Genomic DNA, 25,859 nt, shown 5'->3' on the forward strand with positions numbered 1-25,859 from the left:
CTTTGAAACTCAAAAAGAGTGAATATCCGGAGATCCGACATGAGATCCGAAAAAGAGGTTGGGAAGTTCTTACCAACCCCATTCAACAAGTCGGAATCTTAATGGTTCAAGAGTTCCATGCCAATGCATGGATCACCAAGAACCATGATCAAAGTGTGAACCCGGACGCAAAGAATTGGCTTACAATGGTTCGGGGAAAATGCTTAGATTTTAGTCCGGAAAATGTAAGGTTGGCATTCAACTTGCCCATGATGCAAGAAGATGAACACCCTTACACTAGAAGGGTCAACTTTGATCAAAGGTTGGACCAAGTCCTCATAGACATTTATGAAGAAGGCGCTCAATGGAAGAGAGATTCAAGAGGGAAGCCGGTTCAACTGAGAAGGCATGACCTCAAGCCCGTGGCTAGAGGATGGTTGGAGTTTATCCAACGCTCAATCATTTCCACTAGCAACCGGTCTGAAGTTACTATAGACCGGGCTATCATGATTCATAGCATCATGATTGGAGAGGAAATAGAAGTTCATGAGGTTATATCCCAAGAACTTTATAAGGTGGCGGACAAGTCTTCTACCTTGGTAAGGTTAGCCTTCCCTCATCTCATTTGTCACTGATAAACCCATATTTCATGGTTTATCTTGTGCTCAATTGAGTGGTTTTTATCAACTCTTTAACCACTTATTCATACTATTTGCATGGTTTTACATTTTCCTTCCTAATTATTGCTTTGATTGAAAACATGCTTCTTTGGCCTTAAGTTCCCTATGTTTAATCCTCTCTTATTACCATTAGATACCTTGATATGTGTGTTACGTGATTTCAGAGATTACAAGGCAGGAATGACTCAGAAGATGGAAAGGAAGCATGCAAAAGTGGAAGGAATACAATAAGTTGGAGAAATTGCTAAGCTGTCCAGCCTGACCTCTTCGCACTCAAACGGCTATAACTTTAGCTATAGAGGTCCAAACGACGCGGTTCCAGTTGCGTTGGAAAGCTAACGTCCGGGGCTTCGATTTGATATATAATTTGCCATAACTGTTCCGACGCCAGGCGACGCGAACGCGTGAGTCACGCGGACGCGTGACCTGGTAGGAACGCAACCCGCGCGGCCGCGTGAGCCATGCGGCCGCGTCACTTTTCCGCGACCTGTACAGACCAGAAAGCGCTGGAAGTGACTTCTGAGCTGTTTCTGACTCAGTTTTTGGCCCAGAGAACACATATTAGAGGCTATAAAGTGGGGGAATGCATCCATTCATAATCATACTCTCATAATTCACTTTTCATATTTTTAGATGTAGTTTTCAGAGAGAGAGGTTCTCTCCTCTCTCTTAGGATTAGGATTTAGGACTTCTCTTAGTTTTAGGAGTGACTCTCAATCCCAGGTTCTTTATTTTTATTTATTTTTCAATGTTCCATGTTTAGATTGATTTTCTTGATTAATGTTATTTGAGATATTTTAGATTGATGACTGTTGTCTTTTATTTATATAAATAATTTGGATTTTCCTGTTGCCCAATTGGCTTATGAATGTCTTCCATGTTAGATTTTACTGCTTTGAATGAATTGAAGGTACTCCAGATATTTATGATTTTAATTTAGCTTTTTACATTCTTGGCTGTGGTTGATTAATTGGTGACCCTAAGGTTATCAGCTCTATTGTTGATTTAAAATTGGATTTCTTCATTTCATTAATTCATATTCCAATAACTCTAGCCTTTCCCAAGGAAAGACTAGGACTTGAGGATTCGAATTAATTCATCCACTTAACTTACCTTCATAGTTAGAGGTTAACAAAGTGGGAGAAAAATCCAATTCTCATCACAATTGATAAAGATAACTAGGACAGGACTTCCAGTTCTTATACCTTGCCAAGAGATTTTATTAGTATTATTTTATTTTACTTGTCATATAACATATTCCCACCTTACTTCCAAAACCCCAATTTTACCTTTTTCATAGCCAATAATAAGAACATACCTCCCTGCAATTCCTTGAGAAGACGACCCGAGGTTTAAATACTCGGTTATCAATTTTAAAGGGGTTTGTTACTTGTGACAACCAAAACGTTTGTACGAAGGGATTTCTGTCGGTTTAGAGACTATATCTACAACGCGACTATTTTTATGAAATTCTTTACTGGCAAAAATTCTAACGTCAGTCACCTCTGTTATTCAGTCGGAATTGACATAGAGGGAGACACCCTCATGGATAAGGACAAGCCCATCACTAAGAAAAGGATGGAGCAAACAAGAGATCCCACTCATCATGAAATCCCTAAGATACCTCAAGGGATGCACTTTCCTCCACAAAACTATTGGGAGCAAATCAACACCTCCCTAGGAGAATTGAGTTCCAACATGGGACAACTAAGGGTGGAGCACCAAGAACATTCCATTCTCCTCCATAAAATTAGAGAAGATCAAAGAGTCATGAGAGAGGAGCAACAAAGGCAAGGAAGAGACATTGAGGAGCTCAAGCACTCCATAAGATCTTCAAGAGGAAGAACAAGCCGCCATCACTAAGGTGGACCCGTTCTTTAATCTCCTTGTTCTTTAAATTCCTGTTTTTCGAATTTTTTATGCTTATGTTCATCATCTATGTTTGTGTCTTATGATCATTAGTGTCTTAGTGTCTATGCCTTAAAGTTATGAATGTCCTATGAATCCATCACCTTTCTTAAATGAAAAATGTTCTTAATTGGAAAAGAGAAGAATTGCATGAATTTTGAATTTTATAACAGATTAATTATTTTGATGTGGTGGCAATACTTTAACTTTTGAATATATGCTTGAACAGTGCATATGTCTTTTGAATTTGTTGTTCATGAATGTTGGCTCTTGAAAGAATGATGAAAAAGGAGACGTGTTACTGAGGATCTGAAAAATCATAAAAATGATTCTTGAAGCAAGAAAAAAGCAGTGAATTCAAAAAAAAAAAAACAAAAAAATGGGAAAAGAAAAAGAAAAAATAAAGTTGTGATCCAAGGCAAAAAGAGTGTGCTTAAGAACCCTGGACACCTCTAATTGGGGACTCTAGTAAAGCTGAGTCACAATCTAAAAAGGTTCACCCAGTTATGTGTCTGTGGCATGTAATTGTATCCGGTGGTAATATTGGAAGACAGAGTGCTTTGGGCCACAGCCAAGACTCATAAAGTAGCTATGCTCAAGAATCATCACACTTAACTAGGAGAATCAATAACACTATCTGGATTCTGAGTTCCTATAGAAGCCCATCATTCTGAATTTCAAAGGATAAAGTGAGATGCCAAAACTGTTCAGAGGCAAAAAGCTAAAAGCCCCGCTCATCTATTTAATACTGATCTTCATAGATGTTTTTGAAATTCATTGCATATTCCCTTCTTTTTATCTTATTTGATCTTCATTTGCTTGGGGACAAGCAACAATTTAAGTTTAGCGTTGTGATGAGCGGATAATTTATACGCTTTTTGGCATTGTTTTTAGTATGTTTTTAGTATGTTTTAGTTAGTTTTTATTATATTTTTATTATTTTTTAGTTAAAATTCACTTTTCTGGACTTTGCTATGAGTTTGTGTGTTTTTCTGTGATTTCAGGTATTTTCTGGCTGAAATTGAGGGACCTGAGCAAAAATCTGATTCAGAGGCTGAAAAGGACTGCAGATGCTGTTGGATTCTGACCTCCCTGCACTCGAAGTGGATTTTCTGGAGCTACAGAAGCTCAATTGGCGCGCTTTCAACTGTGTTGAAAAGTAGACATCCTGGGCTTTCTAGCAATGTATAATAGTCCATATTTTGCCCGAGATTTGATGGCCCAAACAGGCATTCCAAGTCAGCTCAAGAATTCTGGCGTAAAACGCCGGAACTGGCACAAGAATGGGAGTTAAACGCCCAAACTGGCACAAAAGCTGGCGTTAAACGCCGAGAAGAGTCTCTACACAAAAATGCTTCAATGCTCAGCCCAAGCACACACCAAGTGGGCCCGGAAGTGGATTTTTATGTCATTTACTCATCTTTATAAACCCTAAGCTACTAGTTCTCTACAAATAGGACCTTTTGCTATTGTATTAGACATCTTGGTAGCTATCTTTGAGTAGTCTTATGCTATCTTAGATCATGGGGGCTGGCCTCTCGGCCATGCCTAGACCTTGTTCTTATGTATTTTCAACGGTGGAGTTTCTACACACCATAGATTAAGGTGTGGAGCTCTGCTGTACCTCGAGTATTAATGCAATTACTATTGTTCTTCTATTCAATTCAGCTTATTCTTGTTCTAAGAAATTACTTGTTCCTCAACTTGATGAATGTGATGATCCGTGACACTCATCATCATTCTCACCTATGAACGTGTGCCTGACAACCACCTCCGTTCTACCTTAGATTGAGTGGATATCTCTTGGATTTCTTAACCGGAATCTTCGTGGTATAAGCTAGAATTGATGGCGGCATTCAAGAGAATCCGAAAGCTCTAAACCTTGTCTATGGTATTCTGAGTAAGATTCTAGGATTGAATGACTGTGACAAGCTTCAAACTCGCGATTGTGGGGCGTTAGTGACAGACGCAAAAGAATCACTGGATTCTATTCCGACATGATCGAGAACCGACAGCTGAATAGCCGTGCTGTGATAGAGCGCGTTGAACATTTTCACTGAGAGGATGGGACTGTAGCCATTGACAACAGTGATGCCCAACATACAGCTTGTCATGGAAAGGAGTAAGAAGGATTGGATGAAGACAGTAGGAAAGCAGAGAGACGGAAGGGACAAAGCATCTCCATACGCTTATTTGAAATTCTCACCAATGAATTGCATAAGTATCTCTATCTTTATTTTATGCTTAATTCATAAATCATCCATAACCATTTGAATCTGCCTGACTGAGATTTACAAGATGACCATAGCTTGCTTCATACCAACAATCTCCGTGGGTTCGACCCTTACTCGCGTAAGGTTTATTACTTGGACGACCCAGTGCACTTGCTGGTTAGTTGTGCAAAGTTGTGATAAAGGGTTGAGATTACAATTGAGCATACCATGTTGATGGCGCCATTGATGATCACAATTTCATGCACCAATCATACGTCGTCAAAGAGCATCTCACTGGTATTTCATTGAGTGGCCACAAAACAGAAACATCGTACGAAGGATATAGGCTAAAGTTCATAGATAAATGGGGTGTAGACGTCGGCTGGTCTCATGGTATATACGTATAAACAGAAAACAAATCATGTTCTAGACTCAGAAGACTACCCAGAGTAGAACCTTTTTGCAGAACGATCATCAATGGATTACGGATGGATACTCTTTTTTCCATCTAATGGAGAAGGGAGAGAAAAGGGATAAGAACTGGGGAGTTCTTAGTAGGATCAGGGTTATTAGTTAAGTTCATTAATTCTGTATTATTTAGCAGAAAAATAGTAGAATACAGAGAGGCAGTAATCAGAAAATACAGATAAATAGGAAAAATAGAGAAAATAGAAAGCAGAACACAAACAAAAGAATACAAAAAATAGTTCACAGACACAAAGAATAGAATACAAACAAAGAAAGCATACATTCATACAACAATTATAACAGAGGAATGTACAACCAAGTATGATGCATGTCTAGTCCTAGTGCAAGTAATGAGCTCATCTGTCGGTTTCTACCCGTTCCCGATGTAATCCAGCATTACTAGCCAGATATGGCTTTCCTGTTGGCTATGCCCTACAGGATCCACTGCATGCAGGAAATAACCCCTTTGCCCTATAGGGATGTATGCCGACACACCTTCTGTATGCAGGAAATAACCCATCTACCCTACAGAGAGGAAACAGGTGGTCACAGTACCTCTGTAAGCAGGAAATAACCCCTCTGCCTTAAAGGAATATAATATGGATCATTACCGTAGGAAAGCGTCCTCTGAACGTACCATTATCTATCTGACTGCCTTACTGCAGCAAATGAACATACGGATATCTCTAGAGTTGCCTTAATGCAATAAATGACCTTTCAACAGGCCCTCTGCTTGTTCTCTAATCTCTTTTTTCTGTGTCTCTTTACTCTGCTCTGGTTTCTCTGTTTAACGTATATTTTTATAGCTTATGTAAATTTCGGTATGAACAGTTAGCCTGTCCCAAGTATAGGTTCATTAAGTCTATACTGAAACAGTTTAACTTTTCATATTATACCTAACCCTAGGCGCAACTCAAATACTAACTATGTTGCCCCTAGTTTGCTCACTAATCACTGTTTGTTTCTATCATTAAAACTTTACCGACTTTTTCCTTGATTTTTATCTTTTCTTCAACTTTTTTTCTTTCCTTTGTCTTTGCCTCACTAATATGTTATTGTCACTCCGTAAGTGTTTTATGAAGGTAATTATAAGATTCTGAGTTTAAAGTTGTCTTTCTAAAGCTTTTACGAAAAATTACCTTTTTCGTATTATTTTATTATTATTTATTATTTTATTATTGAATTTTTGAAAATTACCTTTCCTTTACCTTTAGCTTTATAAATTGACTTTTTACTACCCGTAACTTTTAATATTTTTACTTTAACCACCTTAACTTTTAATATTTATAAAATAACCCCCAAACACCAAAATAATTACTTCCTTACCCTTTTTAAGAACCAAAAAGGTTTTCTTCATTGTTCTTCATCACACTCAAAGTCTATTTCGTGTTCTTTGTAAATTCTTCAGATTCTTTCTTTGTTTTCACCCATTTTTCAATTTTTTCAACAACTGATTTTTACCATAATTCATAATAAATTAGTAGCCACTAAAACCCCATCTTTTTCACTTGATTTCAATACAAAATCAACCCCAATTTAAGGTTTAGGGTCTGTTTTTCCCAGCTTTCCAAGAACACAAATTCATAGATTGAATATCATCAAATTTTATCAAAATTTCAACAAACTTTCATCAAGAATAGCTCATATAAGCAATCAATTTCAAGCATAGCCAAAGCATACAACAATCACACAACTCAAACACAATTAATCAAGATTAATTTCACCAAACTCTACTTTGATTTGCTACTCCTATTTTCGGCTACTCCTTGAAGTGTTTTTAAAGAACTTTTTCCTCCTAAATCCAATCAAAAACAACTTTAAAACTCAAAACCATCAACTAACCAAAATTTCAACAGCTGCTTAGGAAGGATATCCTCACCTTAAACTTTCTAGAAATTGAAGATCTTTGGCTCACAAGTCAAGTTAAGCAAGAGATCTATGGAAAAACATCAAGAAAACACATGTTTATGCACGTGTTCTTGAAAACCGAATTCAAAGGGGAAGGGGACATCCATCTCACCTTATTTCCAGCCTTGATATGTTACATGGTTATGTAAAGAAAGAAGAGATGATCATTTTGGTCGGATTGAAATTTTAATTTGAGTTTTAATTCGGAAGAAATCAAGTTTTGAAGATTAGGAACCAAGAACTTTTCTCTCTATTCCTCTCTTGCTATTTTCAGCCACAAGGAGAAAATGAGCCAGCCTTGGGGGTCTTGGGGGTGTAGGGTGAGTTGTGATTGGCTGCTTTGGAGGTGGATTAAAATAATATTAAAATATCTCAGGTGTATATTTACTGAAACTATATGTATTAGAACATACATATAACAACACTTCTAGAGATTAATATCTGAGCTACCAGTATAAATGACACTAGTAACATGATTAACATGAGAATAGAAGGTATATGATGAGGCATTAGCATTGCTAAAGTCATCAGAGAGTGCTGGTATTAACCTGCACCAGTAGACTGTGAACCCAATTAAACCGATCTCCTATTTTTAACTAAAATAGATCAAATAATATTATAATATTATTCAAGCATCTTTAATATTAATATAATAATAATAATATTATATTACTATTTCTCTTCTCTCATGAATTAAGTCCAGTTCGTCAAATTGAGACTATTTACAGAAACCAGAATCAAAAGCTCCTAACCGATACATTTCAAAAACTCGGTTCTTCGTGACTGCGTTGTCGAGCTTGCCTCAAAAGAGGTTCTGGTTTAGAGATGACATAATGAGAATGAGGATTGAGATACATGATGATACAGTAGAGGTGTTTCCTTCACTGATCTTCCAAAGGACTCCGTATCTTCAGAAAAGATCTCGCGTACCCGAAAACTAGGTTGTTACATCGTCCCAGTAGTGCATTATAACTGGCCTTTGATGACACCACAATAAAAATAGTATTTCAATGTGAGGATCCCACTTGCACTTGAAGTGTCACTAACCCTTTTGCAGGAGTTGATACACCGCTATAATCAGTTACTAAAATGTTAGTGGGAACCAAATCATCAAAATGTTTTCCCACCTTTGTCAACATCCTTTCTGGCAGCAAACTGATCATTGCCCCTCCATCGACCAGAACTTTGTTAACACAAATACCACTCATAAAAGCAGTGAAATGTAATGGTCGAAGATGTGACTTTTGTTTTTCAGTAGGCTTTTGAAAGTATCCCAATTCATCCTCTAGCCAAATGAAGGCAAAGGCCTCTTCGTCCTCTACATCATAATCTTCATTTGGGTTTCCTTCATATTCACCCAAATATTCAGTTGGTATAATCGAAATGGTGCTTACCATCTCTTCATCACTCTCTTCAAAATATTCTTCATCTAGATCGACATCTTTTTCTTTGTTATCAATTAGGCTACAGCAATAACTTTACCTTTTTCAAACATAGCTGGTGATGGGATTTCCTTAGGAACCATTTTCCCATCAGACGGGAAAACTACTTGTGAAAGAACAGAAGGGGTTGCCCCCTTACTTTTGTTATTCAATGGCTCTCTTTGTCTCATTTGACGTCCATTCCTCCCTCCTCGATTTCCTCTAGCTCGTCCTCGAGGATATGGATAGTGGCCACGATGAAAACCTCGATGACCCTTCTGAGGATTATGCCTATATTGTGCATCTCGATTATAAAATTCTTGGTAATTTCGAATCTATTGCACACACAGAGCTTGAGAACGATTCACTGGAGGAGGAAAATTCCTTTGAGAGACACTAGAACTTTGTCCCTCTTGCCTTCGAGGAGGTTGTCTTTGTCGAACTTGTTCTTCCTTATGAGCCAACTCCTTTTTCATTCTCTCTTTTTCGAAAATAGCTATAGCATCAGCATCAAACACATCATCACATCGAGAACATAAAAACACATCTCGATCCTTTAACTTTTGCTGCATCAAAAATTCTAGCAATCCTTCACCAACACTAGGATACACTGATTGGACATTAGATTTAAAGTCGCCCAAAGCAGTATCAAACTCATAGGAAAAACCAACCAACATTAACCCCTAAAAAAAGTTTCGAAAAATTTGCACCAGTATCGAAAGGATCAGAATCAACCTTCATGTCCTTTTTGCTATCATCGAACTTCAACCTCCCTTCCATAATCGCTTCTTAAATCAAGTCCCTGAAATGGATACAATTATTAGTTGAATGGATAGTTGCTTGATATCTCTCACTACGCTGATTAATTCTCATTCGAGCCAATACATCATTTGCATTTTGGTCTCGATGAACAATTCGATGATTATCTCTTTCAAAATTCATATCATTTCCCATATTTCTAGGCATCCCATCATCCTGATTCATTTGCAAATTTCGATCTCCTTCATCATAATCAAAAATTCGAGCAATTTTCTCTACTTGCCTAGCAAGGTGCTTAAATTTTGATTCATGATCAGCTACATAGGGTTCAAAATTGTAGTCATCTGTTAGGTCAATAAGTTGACCAAATCATGATGACTTTCATCGACATGTTGTCGAAAAACAGCCATCGAACTAGAAGCATTTGATGTAGAACCCAATTGACAATCCCGAGAAAATTCAGAATATAATGGAGGCCCTGGGTTACCACAAAAATTTGATGAATTTCCAAATCTAACTGGTGGAGCATACCCAGGTGGAGTATAACCTAGAAAAAGGCCATAAAGAGGCCAACCAGCAGTTACCGGTTGCATGACAGCAATCCGTGGACGTAGATTTTGTCCACTATTCCCAACTAGGAGATTATTAACTGTTACATTCTCCCCAATTGTACTATTTTCAACACGCGATGATGTCTCCGTCAGAATTGGTGCAACCACAGCAACATTGTCATTTACAGATGATTCCACATTATATTAGAAACTTCTTCTGCCATTCAAATAATCTTGCTACTTCTAAGTTGCATGCACTAGATCATTTCAAAACACTTTTTGACACACTTATTTTTAAAAACTGTCCCACCGGATATGCCAATTTATTTCATCAATTTTTAGCAAATTGAAATGGTTCGATATCTAATGATTTGGGAGCGAAACCTACTCGTCTTGCAAGTACCAATTCTCGAAAGTGCATCAAAGGTTTTTTGATTGAACAAAACAATAAAAAAATATGAAAGAAAAGCAAAGTAAACTTGAAAGTAAAATGACTAAAATTGGAATAAATGGCATTGAATTTAAATAAAGCAGTAAATTGCCTCTGACAAGATCAAAGGACTTCGAAATCGAAAACAAAATTCTTCATCTTAAAAGAAAATGGAAAAAGTAAACTTGCTGGAAAGTTAAATTTATAAGAAAGTAAAGATAACGAGAAATTTAAATGAAAAGTAAAGATAGTAGAAGGAACCTATAGAAAAGAAAGTTCTAAGCATACTTAGAAATTCACTGGGGATGTAAGTGTGCAAGAGTATTTTTTGACAAGAAATTTCAACCCTGTTTTCTTCGATCTTTCACCTATTTATAGAAATCTTCGACTAATATGCTTCAAATATAACTCCCATGTGCATTGATCTTTGAGTAACCATTCCTACTCTTTTGTATAACGTAGGTAACTGCCATTAATCAACTCTGTTTATTCTTCTTCTTCGATCATGCTCTTCGATTGAATTCTACCTCTTTTCCTCGATGAATCCATTTTTCAATAAAGATTACATTCTTAAAAAGAATGTTTATCGAAACTTGATCTCGATAGCTTCAAAATTATATTTTTTGACCAACAACCTTAAATGTTTCACACTCCACAAGATTGCAAAAATAATTAGGATTAGTTTAGTGGTTGATGTTGACATATCTGTTAAAGAGAGATATAAAATTAGGTAGAGTATTATTTTAGTTTTTAAGGTTTCAATTAATTTTTAATTTTTTTAATATTTTAAATATTATATTTTATTTAAATATACATTTTTTTAGTTAAAATTAATTTTTTAAATATATTATTTTATTATTATCTTTTCATTTCTCTTATTTTTAATTGTTATTTTTACTTTCAAATTATTACCTAAGTACGGATACTTCGCTGAGTTGTTGTGTCTGTGTATCGGATACATTTAGGACACAACACTCGTTTGACACGTATGTCTGCTGTGTTCAACCGTGTCTTAACAAAAAATAAAAAATAAAAAATAATACTCCAGACACGTTTAAACACACCTAAATACCACCACGTGTCAGCGTGTCCAATATTTCAACTTTATTCTTAACCTGTAATCTTGAAATAAATTTAGAAATAATATATATTATTTATTAAAACAAAAAATATTTTAAATACTTTATATAATTAAAATAAGACATTACAAATAATTAAAAATTAATTTATATTTAATATCAATAAAATAACAAAAATATTATTATAATTTATCTAAAAAATACTTTATATTTTATATATATACATACCCTTGTATCTTATAATATTTTAAAATTTATGTGTCGTGTCGTATTCTATATTTATTTCAGTATCTGTGCATCATAGAAATTACCGTTATAAGTCTACATTTGCATTTTCTTAAAAATATCATAATAAAAAATATATTTTTAGAAAAAAATTAACCAAAAGACTAAATTAAGATGAAATAAAACATTTACAATAAAAATAGTCACCAAAAAAAAAACATTTACAATAGAAATAAAAGGTTTCAATCGTTGAAATTGAATGGTTATCATCTTCCAATAAATACGCCGCTGAAAACTTGGCTATCTCCTCCGAGCGATGCTTCCCACTCGATGGATGTCATAACTATCTTTGACAACGCGCCAACTATCTCCTTCATTTCAGGCCTCTCCATTGGTTCCTCCCTCATGCACCACTCTGCTATTTCTCCCATCTTCATTCGTATCCAACCAAACACCATTTCTTATTATTGCATCACATTTTAGCTTCAATAATATTAATAATAAGAAAAAGTCTAGGGGCCAACAATTTTATTGCATTTTGGCCAATATGTAACTAGCAAAAAATGGTGAGCCATTGGATGAAATCTCACACCATCAAATCATCATTGATGACTAATTGATAGTTACCAATCACAAATATTGCTGCCCTCTAGCATTGCTCTAATAATAATATAAAAAAAAAAAACTTGAATCTGACCTTGTAGATAGCGTCTATAGGATAGTTATGTTGAAGATTCATATCTGTAACATTTTCTAAAGCAGTGACGGGATCATTATCTTGGAATATTTTCTTAACCTGAATCAATCTCATGGAAAGAAAAAATATATATAATCAGCATCAGTTAGTCATAGTTTGATTCTAAGAAAAGAGTGTAAGTAATGTAGAAAAGAGTTTGGCATACAAGTGAAATAAGAGATTCCATTTGATTGGGTTTTTGGCTGTCACGAAATAGCGCACGTTTTCCTGTTATCAGCTCTGATAGAACTACTCCAAATGCAAACACATCCGTTTTTATGGTTACTTGTAATTCTTTCACAGATCTTAATGGGATCAACACACACAAAAAAGTGTAACAATGTGTTAGTAAGAAACAAAGAAAAATATTCTTCTCAACATCCAATTGATATCATACTACATCATCCACTCCACCAAATTTTGATTATTGTAGTGTGGTACCGTAGTATTCATAAATGATTAATATCTAAATTGTCTTTTAATTAGGGCTTTAAATGTAGTTAGGAATAACAAATGGGCTAATGCATCCTGTCTCTTTCTGTCTCATGTCGTCTTATCTTACATCAACTATGTCCATAGATTTTCTTTTAATAGGACATAAATTGAATTTTTTATTTAAAAAAGAAAAAAGAAAAGTGGTGCCCCTGCCCCCTAGTGAGTGTTTTTTCGCAAATTAAGCGGGAGAGATTAGGTGGACATTTTTTGAAAAAGCAGGTTATTTTCTAGTTCGGCCCACCTTTTATGGTAGATTAAACGGGTAAAGTCTTGGGTTTGTTTACCATCTTTATATAACCATTCGGAGAAAGAAATTGCAAAACGTAACGTACTCGGGTGGAAGGTAGCCTGGTGTTCCAACAAGCCTTGTTGCAATGAATTCTTCATCATTGGTCCGTTCCACCAGTTTTGCGAGGCCAAAATCTGCTACCTAATTAATAATAAGTATATATCGAATTAAATTAAAGCAGCAACCAAGAGTAGTAGATTAGTCATATGAATGAATTGAAGCACATACACTACCTTGGCTCTGAGTTTCTGATCAAGAAGAATGTTAGTAGTCTTTATATCACGGTGAACATATTGTGCTTTTGTGTAATCATGTATGTATTCAATTCCTTTTGCTGCATCCAATGCAATCTGAGTCCTAGCACACCAAGATAGAGCCTGATGACCTTTAAGTAAAGGATCATGAAGATGATCACTCAGAGATCCATTTGCAACATACTCATACACCAAATAAAGGTGGTCATCTCCACTTGCATACCCTAACAACTCCACCTTATATATGTGAAACAAACTGATTATTATATGTACATAATTAATAATCAAATATAATATCAAGGCCTATTAGCTCAGTTGGTTAGAGCGTCGTGCTAATAACGCGAAGGTCGCAGGTTCGAGACCTGCATGGGCCATTTATATTATTTTGTAAGTTTTGCGAAGGTCGCAGGTTCGAGACCTGCATGGGCCATTTATATTATTTTGTAACCAAAACTTGTTTAATTAAATATGTACTTACAATGTTTATGTGATGGATCTTACATAAGGCCTTGAGTTCTGCGAAGAACTCCTTGGATTTATTGGACTTCATCTTCTTCACAGCAACCTCCTGATGATAATGAATTAATAATTTATGTTTAAAACAATTGACTCTACTTGCATTTTTCCATTGAAGAATAGTAATCAAGATACATAAGGTGTATGCGATTTTCATGTACCTTGTGGCCTAACATTCCAAAATATACACTGCCATATCCACCAACCCCAATTCTTCTGTTTTCATCGAAGTTATTTGTGGCATCTTCTATCTCCTCAATTGAGTAAATTACTGGTCTTTCTGACTCAAATGATGTAGCATCTGCACCAACATTTACTATCAATAAAACAAGCTCTTTAATTTCTACCTGTTATTGAAGACTCGAAAACTTTGTATTCTATATGGTGAAGCTAAGCTAATACCTTGCATGTATTCTTTATGAATGTCAGAGTTCTTTTTGGAAATCGATCTTTTAGTGACACTTTTTGGATTATTTGTGGCGGATGCTGCGTTATCCCTATTTCTCCTGAGAATGAGAAAGATGACCGCAATCATTGACAGTAATGTCACACTCACTAAGACCCCAGTGATTATCTGCCACTTTGGTTTCTTTTCTGCCAAAAAGCAATAAGATGGAAGATACATATACTCATTGTTCATTGCTGATGAAGTTAGTTTAAATAGATGATTGAGTAAATGCAAGCACAATGGACCTTTAACATTTTGTATTAGAAATAGTGTCTAGTGCATTTTAGATTGGTTAGGAGTAAAAGGTTCAATTAGAGAAAAACAGATAGATATATAAGGTTCAATTAGAGAAAAACAGATAGATATATATGTTAGTCAATTAGTACAGGTTATCAATTTTGTATAATGAAAAGAGAAAGTTTAAGGAGGGCACTTTTATTAAAATTTGGCTAGCATTTAATTAGCAAAAAAAAAAATGAATAATTTCATACTATTAGATATAATTTTATACCATTAAAATTATTAATAATAGCTGATTAATGATTACAAATTACAAAATATACTGATCTATAACACTCCTTTAAAAAAATATTAGGAAATTAAAATTTAGTTATTAATGAATACTTTTTCAGAAAAAAAAAACCTTGATTGTAAAGTAAAAATTACAAACTACATTAACAGAACTTTCCTTAATTCATTAATTACTTAAGATTTTAAGAATATGTATATAACGTAAAGACCTCAAGTAAAAAATTTTACATTTTGATAGGAAAAAAAAGTTTAAGTAGGTTTTACATTTATCATACTTCTAAACTACATGAGTTTACATATATAATTAAAAATTGAACTCAGATTCTATAGCTTTTTTTTTCTTTTGTATTTTATTGATTGTGTCAACAATTTTGGGTAGTACATAGAATTTTCTATTATATATAGTAGTAAAGAAATATAGTATATCTGGATAAAAAAAAATACTAAAGTAGATTCAAATTATTTAGAACTAATAAATGGATTAAACTTTATATATTGGCCCATAACGATAAGCCTTAATTAGAATAACAAGTATATAATTGGAAATTTGATTATATAGATTATATTAAAATTGACTATTAATATTAATCATTAATGTAAAATATATATTAAAAATAAATTATCGTATTTATATATAAATATAATGGTGAGCGATGTTAATAACTAATTTTTATATATATTTAATATTTTTGTTGAAAAAATTTTACCAAATCAACCATTATATAATTGTATAATTTATGTAGTATTTAATTTATTTTTAATGTGTATTTTATATTTTAAATATTTTATAAAATAATTAATTTAATGACTAATTTTTTATATGTAATTAGCATTTTTGTTCACCTATATATATGGGACTTAAAGGTTATTGCACATAAAACACAAGCATAATAATCGAATAAATGATGGAAAGTCAAACTCATAATCACCTTTTGTTGGAGGCAGTGGAATTCCATTAAAATGGCTAGGAACAAACAAAACCCAACCCACATCTATGTATGATGGGTTCTGATCCAAAAGATGATTCACACTCTCCATCTCAGCAACCGTAGAATTCAAAAGCTTAGCTATTCCAGATGAGGTATCATTTCTTTGAACCGTGTAAGTCACAACAATTTGTGACTCAATTTCTGAACACCCACAAGGAATATGAATACTCAGATTCTGACCCGGGTACAAAACACCATTTATAAGCATCGCTTGACCACTGTAAACAAAGTTATTAATGTCATAGAAATTATCATTTGGCTTCACAGTGTAGGTTGTGTCATAGTAATAACCGGTGAGGTTGTTGTTGTTTCTGCAAGAACAAGGCACTGTTATGAGGTGGTCTTGTCTTGTGCCACGTGTGATTGGTCTGATTTGGGAGGAGTTTGTGTAGTTGGAAGATATGTAATGTTGTATGGTTTGGTCATCATCATTATCCCCGTAGGTTATGTGGTAGAGTGAGGCATTGCATGTTTTTATGTTTGTGGAGCACTTGAAAGGTTCCAAAATTGTTTCTTTCATTGAAACTTTCGATGAGAACACACTAGTTGTGGTAAGAACAAATGCATATGATGCCACAAAGGTAAGCAGAAGAGGGAGTTGATGAGTAAGAGAAGCCATGGTGTTCTTCATCATGAGAGAGATTACTAACTAATCTGTCAACTAGTGAAGGAATTAATAAAGAGAGAGAACAAAGTGAGTAGGGTTAATTAGAGCAAGTTAAGGAGCTTTTGAAGTAAAAATATATATTTTTATTATTTTTTATTTTTCAGTAATGTTACTGGACAACAAATATTATTATTTTAATTTAATATTTGACCAATAATAATATATATAATTTATTTTTATAATTATCAAAATTGACATACATAAATAACACAATTTACACTTATATTTATTAAAATTTATATATATAAATCAATATAAAAAATAATTTAACACTAGTGTTCGCTAAATACTGGTCAAAATTAATAAAAAAATTCTGACCTTTAAAATTTTCTGATAATTTTTTTATGGTACAATTTTTTTTAATTCTTATCGATTACTTTTCATAGTAAAAATAAAAAGTACAAAATTATATATAAAAATATAACATTTCTCTTTAAAATATCTTTATTAACCTAGATTCCTTTGTCATCATATCTTTGTTGCTTCTTTAAAGAAACGAAGAAATATCTCAGCTCGATCACCTAGTAAAAATTTGGAAGATTGTATATAGAAGTCGGTTTAACAATTTTTTTAATATACAATTAGTAAATATTATTAAATATGTACATACCTTGATCTTGAGTTAATTATATTAATACTAAATTCAACTTAAACTTCTGAATTTAAAAATAATTAATTAAAAAATTTATCCATAATAACATTCTTCTAGATAATTAAAAAGCCTTTTAATTTAAGTAAAATACACATACATCATATCTATTATTTATGTTTCAAGTACTAGTCCAATAATAGAAATTGTTAAGCAAGAACGGATGTAGATTTTTTGCTTTTACTTTTGGAAGAGACGTTTGCTTAAAAGAATACATGTGATCCTTTTTCTCTTAATAAAGTATCAACACAGCATGGACTTAAAATAATTATAATTATAATATGATGTATAATATGATTGTGACACAATTTTTTCTGTTCATATATATGTGTCTGTTAGCAACAATGAAGTGGGATTCAACACTGTGGGACCCCCGACGGCAATACTGATCAAATCATATGAAGTTGAAGACTTGAAGCCATAGGCTATATTCCAAACCAATAAAGGCTGAAGTTGCTTATGTTTACATTAAATATTGGTTTATTATCTCTCATTGCACCTTGTTAAATAATGCCACTTGATTCTTAGATGTGCTAATAAACACACTATCACTCGCCACAAAAGTTAGATATTTGTAATCGAACCTTTTATTTTTTTTTTTGGTTTTTTTTTCATAAAACAATATATAAGAAAGATATATAGTAAAATTACTAAAATCTAATATTAGTAGGTTGACTATCGAAGGTGTAGACAAATTATTATTTTATATTTGAACTAATATTAACTTTATAATTTGATATTATTATAATTAAATAGATGTAATTCAATTATGAAAACGGATTTTTTCAAATAAACAAATTAAATATTTTATTTACTTGCATAGGTAATTTGGGAATATTTATTAATTTATATTATCAGTTTTGTTATACATCTAATATTTTTGACAAATAAATCCAATTAATTTGGTTCAAACCCAATGAAAATAAGTTTTATCAGCGAGAGCATAAATACACGCTCTAACTATTCCTATTAATGTAAATATTTGTATTGCGCGTTTATTCTTCTTCTTTATGTGTTTTCTTTTCATTGTCGTTCTTTTATTGCTGCTATTTTTGCTATATTTTTTCTTTTTTCCTCTTTCTAGTAATTTTGCAGCATTATGTGTTTTTTCTACTTCTTTGTTTGATTTTTTTATTTTTATTTTTGTTAAAATGGTAAAATTAGAAGAATTATGATAAGGTAAAATAAGAAAGAAGAAGATGAAGAAGAAAAAGAAGATGATGATAATAAAGAAGAAGAAGAGTTTTGAGTTATGCAGAATATATCAGAAAATAGCATCGCAACTTTTTAATCGTGACATAGAAGTTTCTCAATTTTGACACCAAAATTTTTTAACTGTGACATAAGTTTTTATTAAAAGGGTAAAACAAGAATTATGGGAATGTGAAATAAAAAATTTTGAACTGTGCAGAAAAAAACACTAAAATTTTTTAATTTTGACACATAAAAAATTTGCTACAAAAAATACAGAAATATCTTCTTTAATGCTGTATTTTTTCTTCTTATTATTCTTCTTTATTTCTATCTTTTTTTTTGTTGTTCTTACTTCCTCTTTTAAAAGCATTGCTTTTTACATTAGAGTTGAATGAACATGTCTGTGCTGTATTACAATCTTATTTAGTTGAATAAATGTAGGTTCACACTTATTGAATTTAATTCTTGTCAAAAACAAAAATAGTATCGACATTTGTTTAAAGTGACACTGGAATTTAAATACAGTGATACAGAATATAGAAAGTAAATTACGTACTAAAAGAACACATTAACTCTAAAAGGTATCAATGCTAAATTGAACAAGAGGAATGAAGAGTGGTGAAATAGAGAACAAGAAGAGAGAATTAGAGAGAGAGAGAGAGAGAGAGAGAGAGAGAGAGAGAGAGAGAGTAACTCTGCTGACTCAGCTACTTAGCTTAACTAATTCAGTTTAGCTTAACGATTACTCTATCATGCACCTGCTATCTGACTCCATTGTATAGCTTAATATTTACTCTATCATGCACTCTACTACTAAGGCCTTTAAGCTTTCTCTGCAATTCTGTAGAATACTTTCATTACTAGACATGTTTAGCTCATGAATTATTTCTACCGCTTTTTCAGTAGTGGCATTGCATGACAAATTTGGCTCAACATTTAGCCTTGCCCTAGCACTATCAAACGATTCAGAAGCAATTGTCTTTGTAAGAATGTCTGCCAACTGAACGGACCTTGGAACATGACTGACTTGTACTATTTTCTGTGACATAATTCCTCACAAAATTAATATCAGTTTCAAATTTTTTAGACTTTGAATGTAGAATGGGGTTAGCTGCTAAAAGTACAGCACTCTGGTTATCACAGTATATGGTAAGAGTGGAGGTTGTGACCCTTAACTTGCTTAGTAGATTCTTGATCCAAATTAGTTCTGCAACTAGATCCGCTATAGCTCTATATTCAGCCTTTGTGCTTGACTTAGCTACCACAGACTGCTTCTTAGATGACCAAGAGACCAAATTCCTTCCTAAGAAAACACATATACCACCAGTCGACTTTCTGTCGTCAAGGTCTCCCCCAGTCTGAATCACAGTAGGCTGTGATATTCAAAGAGTCATTTCTATAGAGATGTAAATCATATTTGATAACGCCACTTACATACCTGAGAATTCTTTTTACTAGTTTCCAATGAGACTCTAACGGGTCCTGCATGAACTGAGAGATTTTGCTCACAGCATAAGCGAGCTCTGGCCTTATAACTGTGAGATACTGAAGACTGCCTACCACTAAGCGATAAAGTGCTGATTCATCAAACTTGTCACCACCAAATTGAGAGATTTTTAGTGATGATGGAAGAGGTCTTTTACAAGGTTTGCAACCTATCATGCCTGCCTTACCCAGTAAATCATTGACATATTTTTCTTGGTTGAGTAATAGTCCTCCACCATTGATCTTGCTAACTTGAATGCCTAGAAAGTAATGAAGGTCTCCCCTATCTTTGAGTGCAAATTTACAATTCAACTGATTCACCACATCAGTCATAGCACTAGTTGAGTTTCCAATGATGATCACATCATCTACATACACTAGAACAAAAGTGGTGACATTGGCATCAAATTTGGTGAAGACTGAAACATCAAAGGCTGTGGCAGAGAATTCAAGTTGATGCAGAGCTGTAGACAACTTATGATACCAGGTCCTCAAAGCCTGTTTCAAACCACACAACGCCTTGGTAAGTTTGCAGACTAATTTTCCATCATCTTGTACATATATAGCCCTGTGGATGTTGTATATATTACATCCTCAAGTAACTCTCCATGCAAAAACATATTATTTACATGCAATTGTCTAATTGACCAATTGTTTGCTAATGCAAGTTTCAAAACTAACCTGATTAAATTGGTTTCACTACCGAATTATAGGTTTTGATAAAATCAAACCTAGGTCTCTGAGAGAAGTTTTGGACAACTAGCCTGGCCTTGTACTTCTGGAGTGTTTCGCCAGAGTTGTATTTAACTCTAAAAATTCACTTGCTGCCAATAGCTTCTCGGTCCTCTGGTAGAAGGACAAGCTGCCATGTCTTGTTCTTTAACAGTGCTTGATATTCATTATCCATTGTCTTCTTCCATTTCGGGTAAACCATAGCTTCTTTCACTAACCGTGGCCCAACTGCAGCATGATAAACTTTTGGTCGAAGAATGCCAAACTTCGCGTGGTCATAGGATGTACGTTTTAGGTGTGGGTACTGGGTGCATGTTGGCAACTAGGGAGAATAATCTCTAGGGCTGAAATAGGTCAGAGGGTGCTCGCTGAGAAATGATTAGTGGAAGAAGATTTTTGGTTATTACCTGAAATAAACACATTGTTATCACAACAAAATTAATACACACTCAGAAGATTTTTGGTTATTTCAAGAACATGTAGCATTTTTTGCAACAAGAACTTCCTAAAACTCAAATCAGTTTAAAAAATGGAGTTTTCAATAGAAGTGATTTGCAATCTTGTTCTATTTCTCACAATTACTTGTTCTGGCCCCTCATAGCTTTTACTACTCATCATGTTTTGAGGATCTAGAGTCATATATGTGTAGCACCACTATCTGGATACTAGTTTTGATCATAGCTAGTGAATGGTGTTTCTAAAGCACTCAAGTGAGCCTGAGGTTGTGACCAAGCTTCTGTATGCTCATAACTTGGTCTTAAATTCTGGCTTTCATTTCCACACGATGAATCATACCTAAACCAGCATCTACGAGCTGTATGGCCAACCTTATTACATAGTTGGTAAACTGGTCTACTACTTCCACCATCATATCGCCTTTCATTTTTACCTCCACTATTAAATCTTCTATCATTGTCATAAAATCATCTGTTAGATCTTTCATAAGATCTTCTTTCATTGCTGGAGAAATCGCCTCTCATCGTTCTTCCACCTCATCCTCTAAAATCACCCCTGAAATTTTCTCAACCTCCATAATTGTTTGAATACTGAGCTACATTCGCTTGAATTAACATATTTGACCTCTTGAATCTTTCTATCATGCTCTCATGTGCAAGAAGCAAAGACTCTAACTCTCCAACTGAGACACTAAATGATTGTGAAACTACAGCTGTAATTAGTGGTCCATATTTCTACTCTCCAACTGAGACACTAAATGATTGTGAAACTACAGCTGTAATCAGTGGTCCATATTTCTCTATTAAGCCATTGAGTATGGCCCTCACATGTTCATTTTTTCTGATTGGTTCTCCAACTGAGACTAACGTATCTATCGTTTCTTTAATTTCTAATACATAGCTACTGGCAGAACTTCCAATTTTAATGCTACTTAGTTTGTTCTTTAATTGCAGAATTCTTGCTCTAATTTGTGATGCAAAGTGACCTTCTAACCTTCAACATACTTGATATGTGTACAGGAAACCTACCATTCAAGTAAGGCTTGGTCACTGACGCTAACAACCAAGATTTGAGCAGAACATCTTGTCGCTTCTACCTCACAAATTCCGGATTCTTTTCTCATAAAGCTGTCTACTGAGCTGGAATATCTTCTCTTATGATGTGTGCTAACAGATTATGTCCTTCGATTGTCGATTCCGCTTGATCTTTCCATTAGAAAAAATTTTCTTCATCAAGTTTCATCGAAATCAATGAGGACGTGAAGTTAGATTGGTATCGAACATGAGCTTCAGCTATCCCTGAGTTTACCTTTATGATGATTGAACGAACCACAGCTCTAATACCATGAAAGGTATCAGTGCTAAACTAAACTAGAGGAACGAAGAGTGGTGAAATAGAGAACAAGAAGAGAGAATTGAAAAAGAAGAAAGAAGAGTTTACACTAACAGCTAGCTTGTAACTAATCTAACTAAGAAAAAGAGTATGTAACTAATTCAATTTAGCTTAACCATTACTCTATCATGCACTCTACTATCTGACTCCATTGTATAGATCAGACTCTATAAATGAAATAAGACAACACCGACACTAGAAGTTCAGTAACATGATACAAAAAAAATTGAATCTTTTTAAAAAATATTATGCATTCAATTAATTGAATGCTTATCTCACATATAAAATTACACATAAAAATATCTAAAAAATAACACTGAAATATCTTCACTCTTACACTGAAATTTTAACTAAACGATGTGATAATAGAACTAAAAACTTATTTCATGGAGACTTGAGTTACAGATTCACAAATTTTAATAGAAAATAAAATAAGTAAAAAAATCGTAGATAACACAACAAAATTAAGTAGAAAAAATGTTAAAATTTGAAAGAGAATAAACAATGACATTTATATATAAGAAGAAGACGACGCATCTGATATATAAAACACATAAATTTTTAAAAAATAATACCGAAATATTTTTACTCTAAGACCAAAATTTCTAACTAACTGATGTAATGAAAGTAGGAATTTATTTCATGAAGACTTGAGTTGCAGACTTACAAATTTTGATAGAAAATAAAATAAGTAAAAAAATATGTAGATAATGCAGCGAAATTAACTAGAACAAAAAAAATTAAAAAGAATGAACAATGTTATTTACATATAAGAAGAAGACAACGACAATAACGATGATAATCATAACAATGATGATGATGATGATGATGATGATGATAATGATGATGATGATGATGATGATGATGATGAGGAGGAGGAGGAGGAGGAGGAGGAGGAGAAATTCAAGAGAGAGAAGCAGCAGCAACAACAAGGGTATAAGGAGGATGAAGAAGAGTGCACACGTGTGATGTATGTGAAAAATGGTTATAACAAATTGGTTAGAGTTTGTTAAGTATTTTGTTTAATTAGTTGTATGTAGAGCTTTATTCTTATATTGTATTCTTTATTCCGTTTATACTGTAAATGAGATAATTATACATGTATCTCGTTTATACTGTGAACAAGATAAATTATCTTTTTTTACATCATATCTTGGGTGCAAACTAGATGTGTAAAATTTTTAATTGATAATTTCTCGTTTATAATATAAACAAGATATGTGTATATTACACTATAAACGAGATATGAATATTTATGACTTATCTCATTTATATTAAAAACGCGATTAGTTCATAATTATCTCATTTGCACCATTAACGAGATAAAAAATATTATGTAAATTAATAAATATTTCTCAAATTACATATATTAAAAATAAATTATTTAAATAATTTATATATATATATATATTATATAAATTATCCCTATAAAAACTAATCCAAACAACACAAGAGATGATTTATTTTTATAAACACTAAAGAAAAAGTTGTAATATTAATATATATACCAAAACAACAATAATAGTAAATAAATAAATAACGCGTCACATCTTAATAGGTAAGTTATTTATGCATATGATATGAGGAGCGGCTGATTTTGAACCCTTTAAAAATAATCGCAATGAATTGGTAACTGATATTTTTAAATTCAAGAAGAGGGTTCTTAGTTCTGACTTCTTACAATAAAGCTATTGGTCCACAAACAAGAGTTTTAGATTTCAATATACACACTAGATCGAATGGGAGATAATGACGATGTATGCTAGGTTCACTACAAAAAGTTATCAAAATAGCGATCGATTTTTTTTTAAATCAGTTGCTATCAGCTTAGTGACCAATTCTGATAGTCGCTAAAACTTTGGTCGCTAAATTTAAAACAGCGACCAATGTTGGTCGCTAATATTTAGTGACCGATTTTAGTTACCGATTTTTAAACAAAGCCACCTAACTATACAAAATAATTTTGGTCGCTAATAAGATCGGTCGCTAAATAGTAACCAATATTTTTTTGTCATTAAATCGGTCGCTAAATGACGACCGATATTACAATTTAACCCCTGGATTTGCTAATCTGTTTGCTCTTTCTGTGGCTAATTCAGAGGCCCTGTCTTCGAGTTAATGTCTTCTGTTCTAGTTTTTTGAAAACTGGTAGCTAGTTTTATTTTTTCTGCTGTGATTTTGTTAGAATTCTGCTGATGACTTTTGTTCTTTTCTGCATGCGATGCTTTTGTTACTTTCTGGGTTTGTCTTGACACCTTCTTTCTTGATTTTGTATAAATGTCTGTTTTCTAATTTCATGACTCTTTTTTTTACTCTTCAAATGGATCTTGGGTATCTAGTATGTACAGTCCTGGGCTGGACTAGACTTCTTCATCTTCATCTGTTGATTCTGGTTTTATTGCTTTTAGAGAATTATGGATTTCTTCTTCTGAGGTGGCCACTGTAAGGGCTGCCATCATTTATTTTTTATGGGCTAGAAAGCGAGTTTTTTTTTTGAATGATATTTTTTCGAACCCTGAACTGTGGCTTGGGGGTTCTGCTCTTTTTTGCGATATAGTCATCCAATTATCAATTGCTCTTTTATTAATTAAGTTCAGGTTAAATTTATTCTACCATTTCACTTTTATGTTTCTAATTAAATATTGCACACTTGGAGTGTCTTCATATCCTGCGGAATCATATTTCTAGGTCATTATCCAGCATATTTCTATAGTGGGAATAAAAAAAATCAGCTTATATCCATCCAAAAATAATGTTTCGTTTTTGAAATATTTATAAGCCATGCTGGCTTCTTTTGGAAAAATTACTTCTATTGGTCCAAACTCTTGAAACCATATCTGGAACCATTTGTGAAATTGTAGAGAAATTTCTTTACTGAACCATATGAACCAAGAGTGGAAATTTGGGGAAAGATACAGGGTATTCCACGAGGCATCTATATAATCATAATAGGAGTAGTGTTGTGGTTCAAATTTTCTAGTAAAACTTTTACAATGAAAGAGAAGTTTTTCCCATTCTGATAAGGTTATTACTTTCATAATCTTAATTTTTGAGAATATTGTATCTTTAGTAGTCGGATCTTTATTATGAGTTAATTCAATGGATCCTGTGTCCACTAAGATAAATTCATAAAAGGTTCAGATCTTTTGGATATTTGTTGGAGCATAATGAAATGTATTTGGAAAAACTATTTTATAAAGGGTTCTTCTATCCATCTTAAATCACTCTTTTTCTAAAGCCATTATTTTTAGAGGTATGGGTTTTTCATGGTAAAGATATTCTTCAGATAATGATTTAGTTTTGAACAAATCTGATAGCTGCAATAATGTATATTTGTTAACTGTAGGAACCTCATATAAGCTCTTAGTTGATGCTGATGATTTTTCACTTTTAACAACCTGTGAT

At 33.3% G+C, this 25,859-nt stretch overlaps 1 protein-coding gene and 1 non-coding gene across 3 annotated transcripts; one reads left to right on the plus strand and one right to left on the minus strand.

Annotated features, from left to right (window-relative positions):
• Window positions 1-11,759: 11,759 nt before the first annotated feature.
• LOC112801164 (lysM domain receptor-like kinase 3) lies at window positions 11,760-16,562 on the minus strand. 2 transcript variants are annotated; one of them, XM_025843741.3, is made up of 9 exons: window positions 15,820-16,561; window positions 14,314-14,505; window positions 14,073-14,212; window positions 13,874-13,963; window positions 13,375-13,632; window positions 13,185-13,282; window positions 12,524-12,662; window positions 12,319-12,417; window positions 11,760-12,052 (listed from the first exon to the last, which is right to left on the minus strand). In XM_025843741.3, exons 1-9 carry the CDS (start codon window positions 16,511-16,513, stop codon window positions 11,888-11,890), a joined length of 1,875 nt encoding a protein of 624 aa, XP_025699526.1. In that variant the 5' UTR covers window positions 16,514-16,561; the 3' UTR covers window positions 11,760-11,887. The 2 variants fall into 2 exon arrangements, with proteins under 2 accessions (XP_025699526.1, XP_072093164.1); XM_072237063.1 differs by lacking the exon at window positions 11,760-12,052 and having other exon boundaries at window positions 12,319-12,427; window positions 15,820-16,562.
• Window positions 13,696-13,769, plus strand: TRNAI-AAU (transfer RNA isoleucine (anticodon AAU)). The gene has a single exon. It is a non-coding gene; the product is annotated as a tRNA-Ile (tRNA).
• Window positions 16,563-25,859: the final 9,297 nt, after the last annotated feature.

The sequence above is a fragment of the Arachis hypogaea genome, chromosome 5 (genome assembly GCF_003086295.3).
Source record: "Arachis hypogaea cultivar Tifrunner chromosome 5, arahy.Tifrunner.gnm2.J5K5, whole genome shotgun sequence".
NCBI classification, from domain to species: domain Eukaryota; kingdom Viridiplantae; phylum Streptophyta; class Magnoliopsida; order Fabales; family Fabaceae; genus Arachis; species Arachis hypogaea.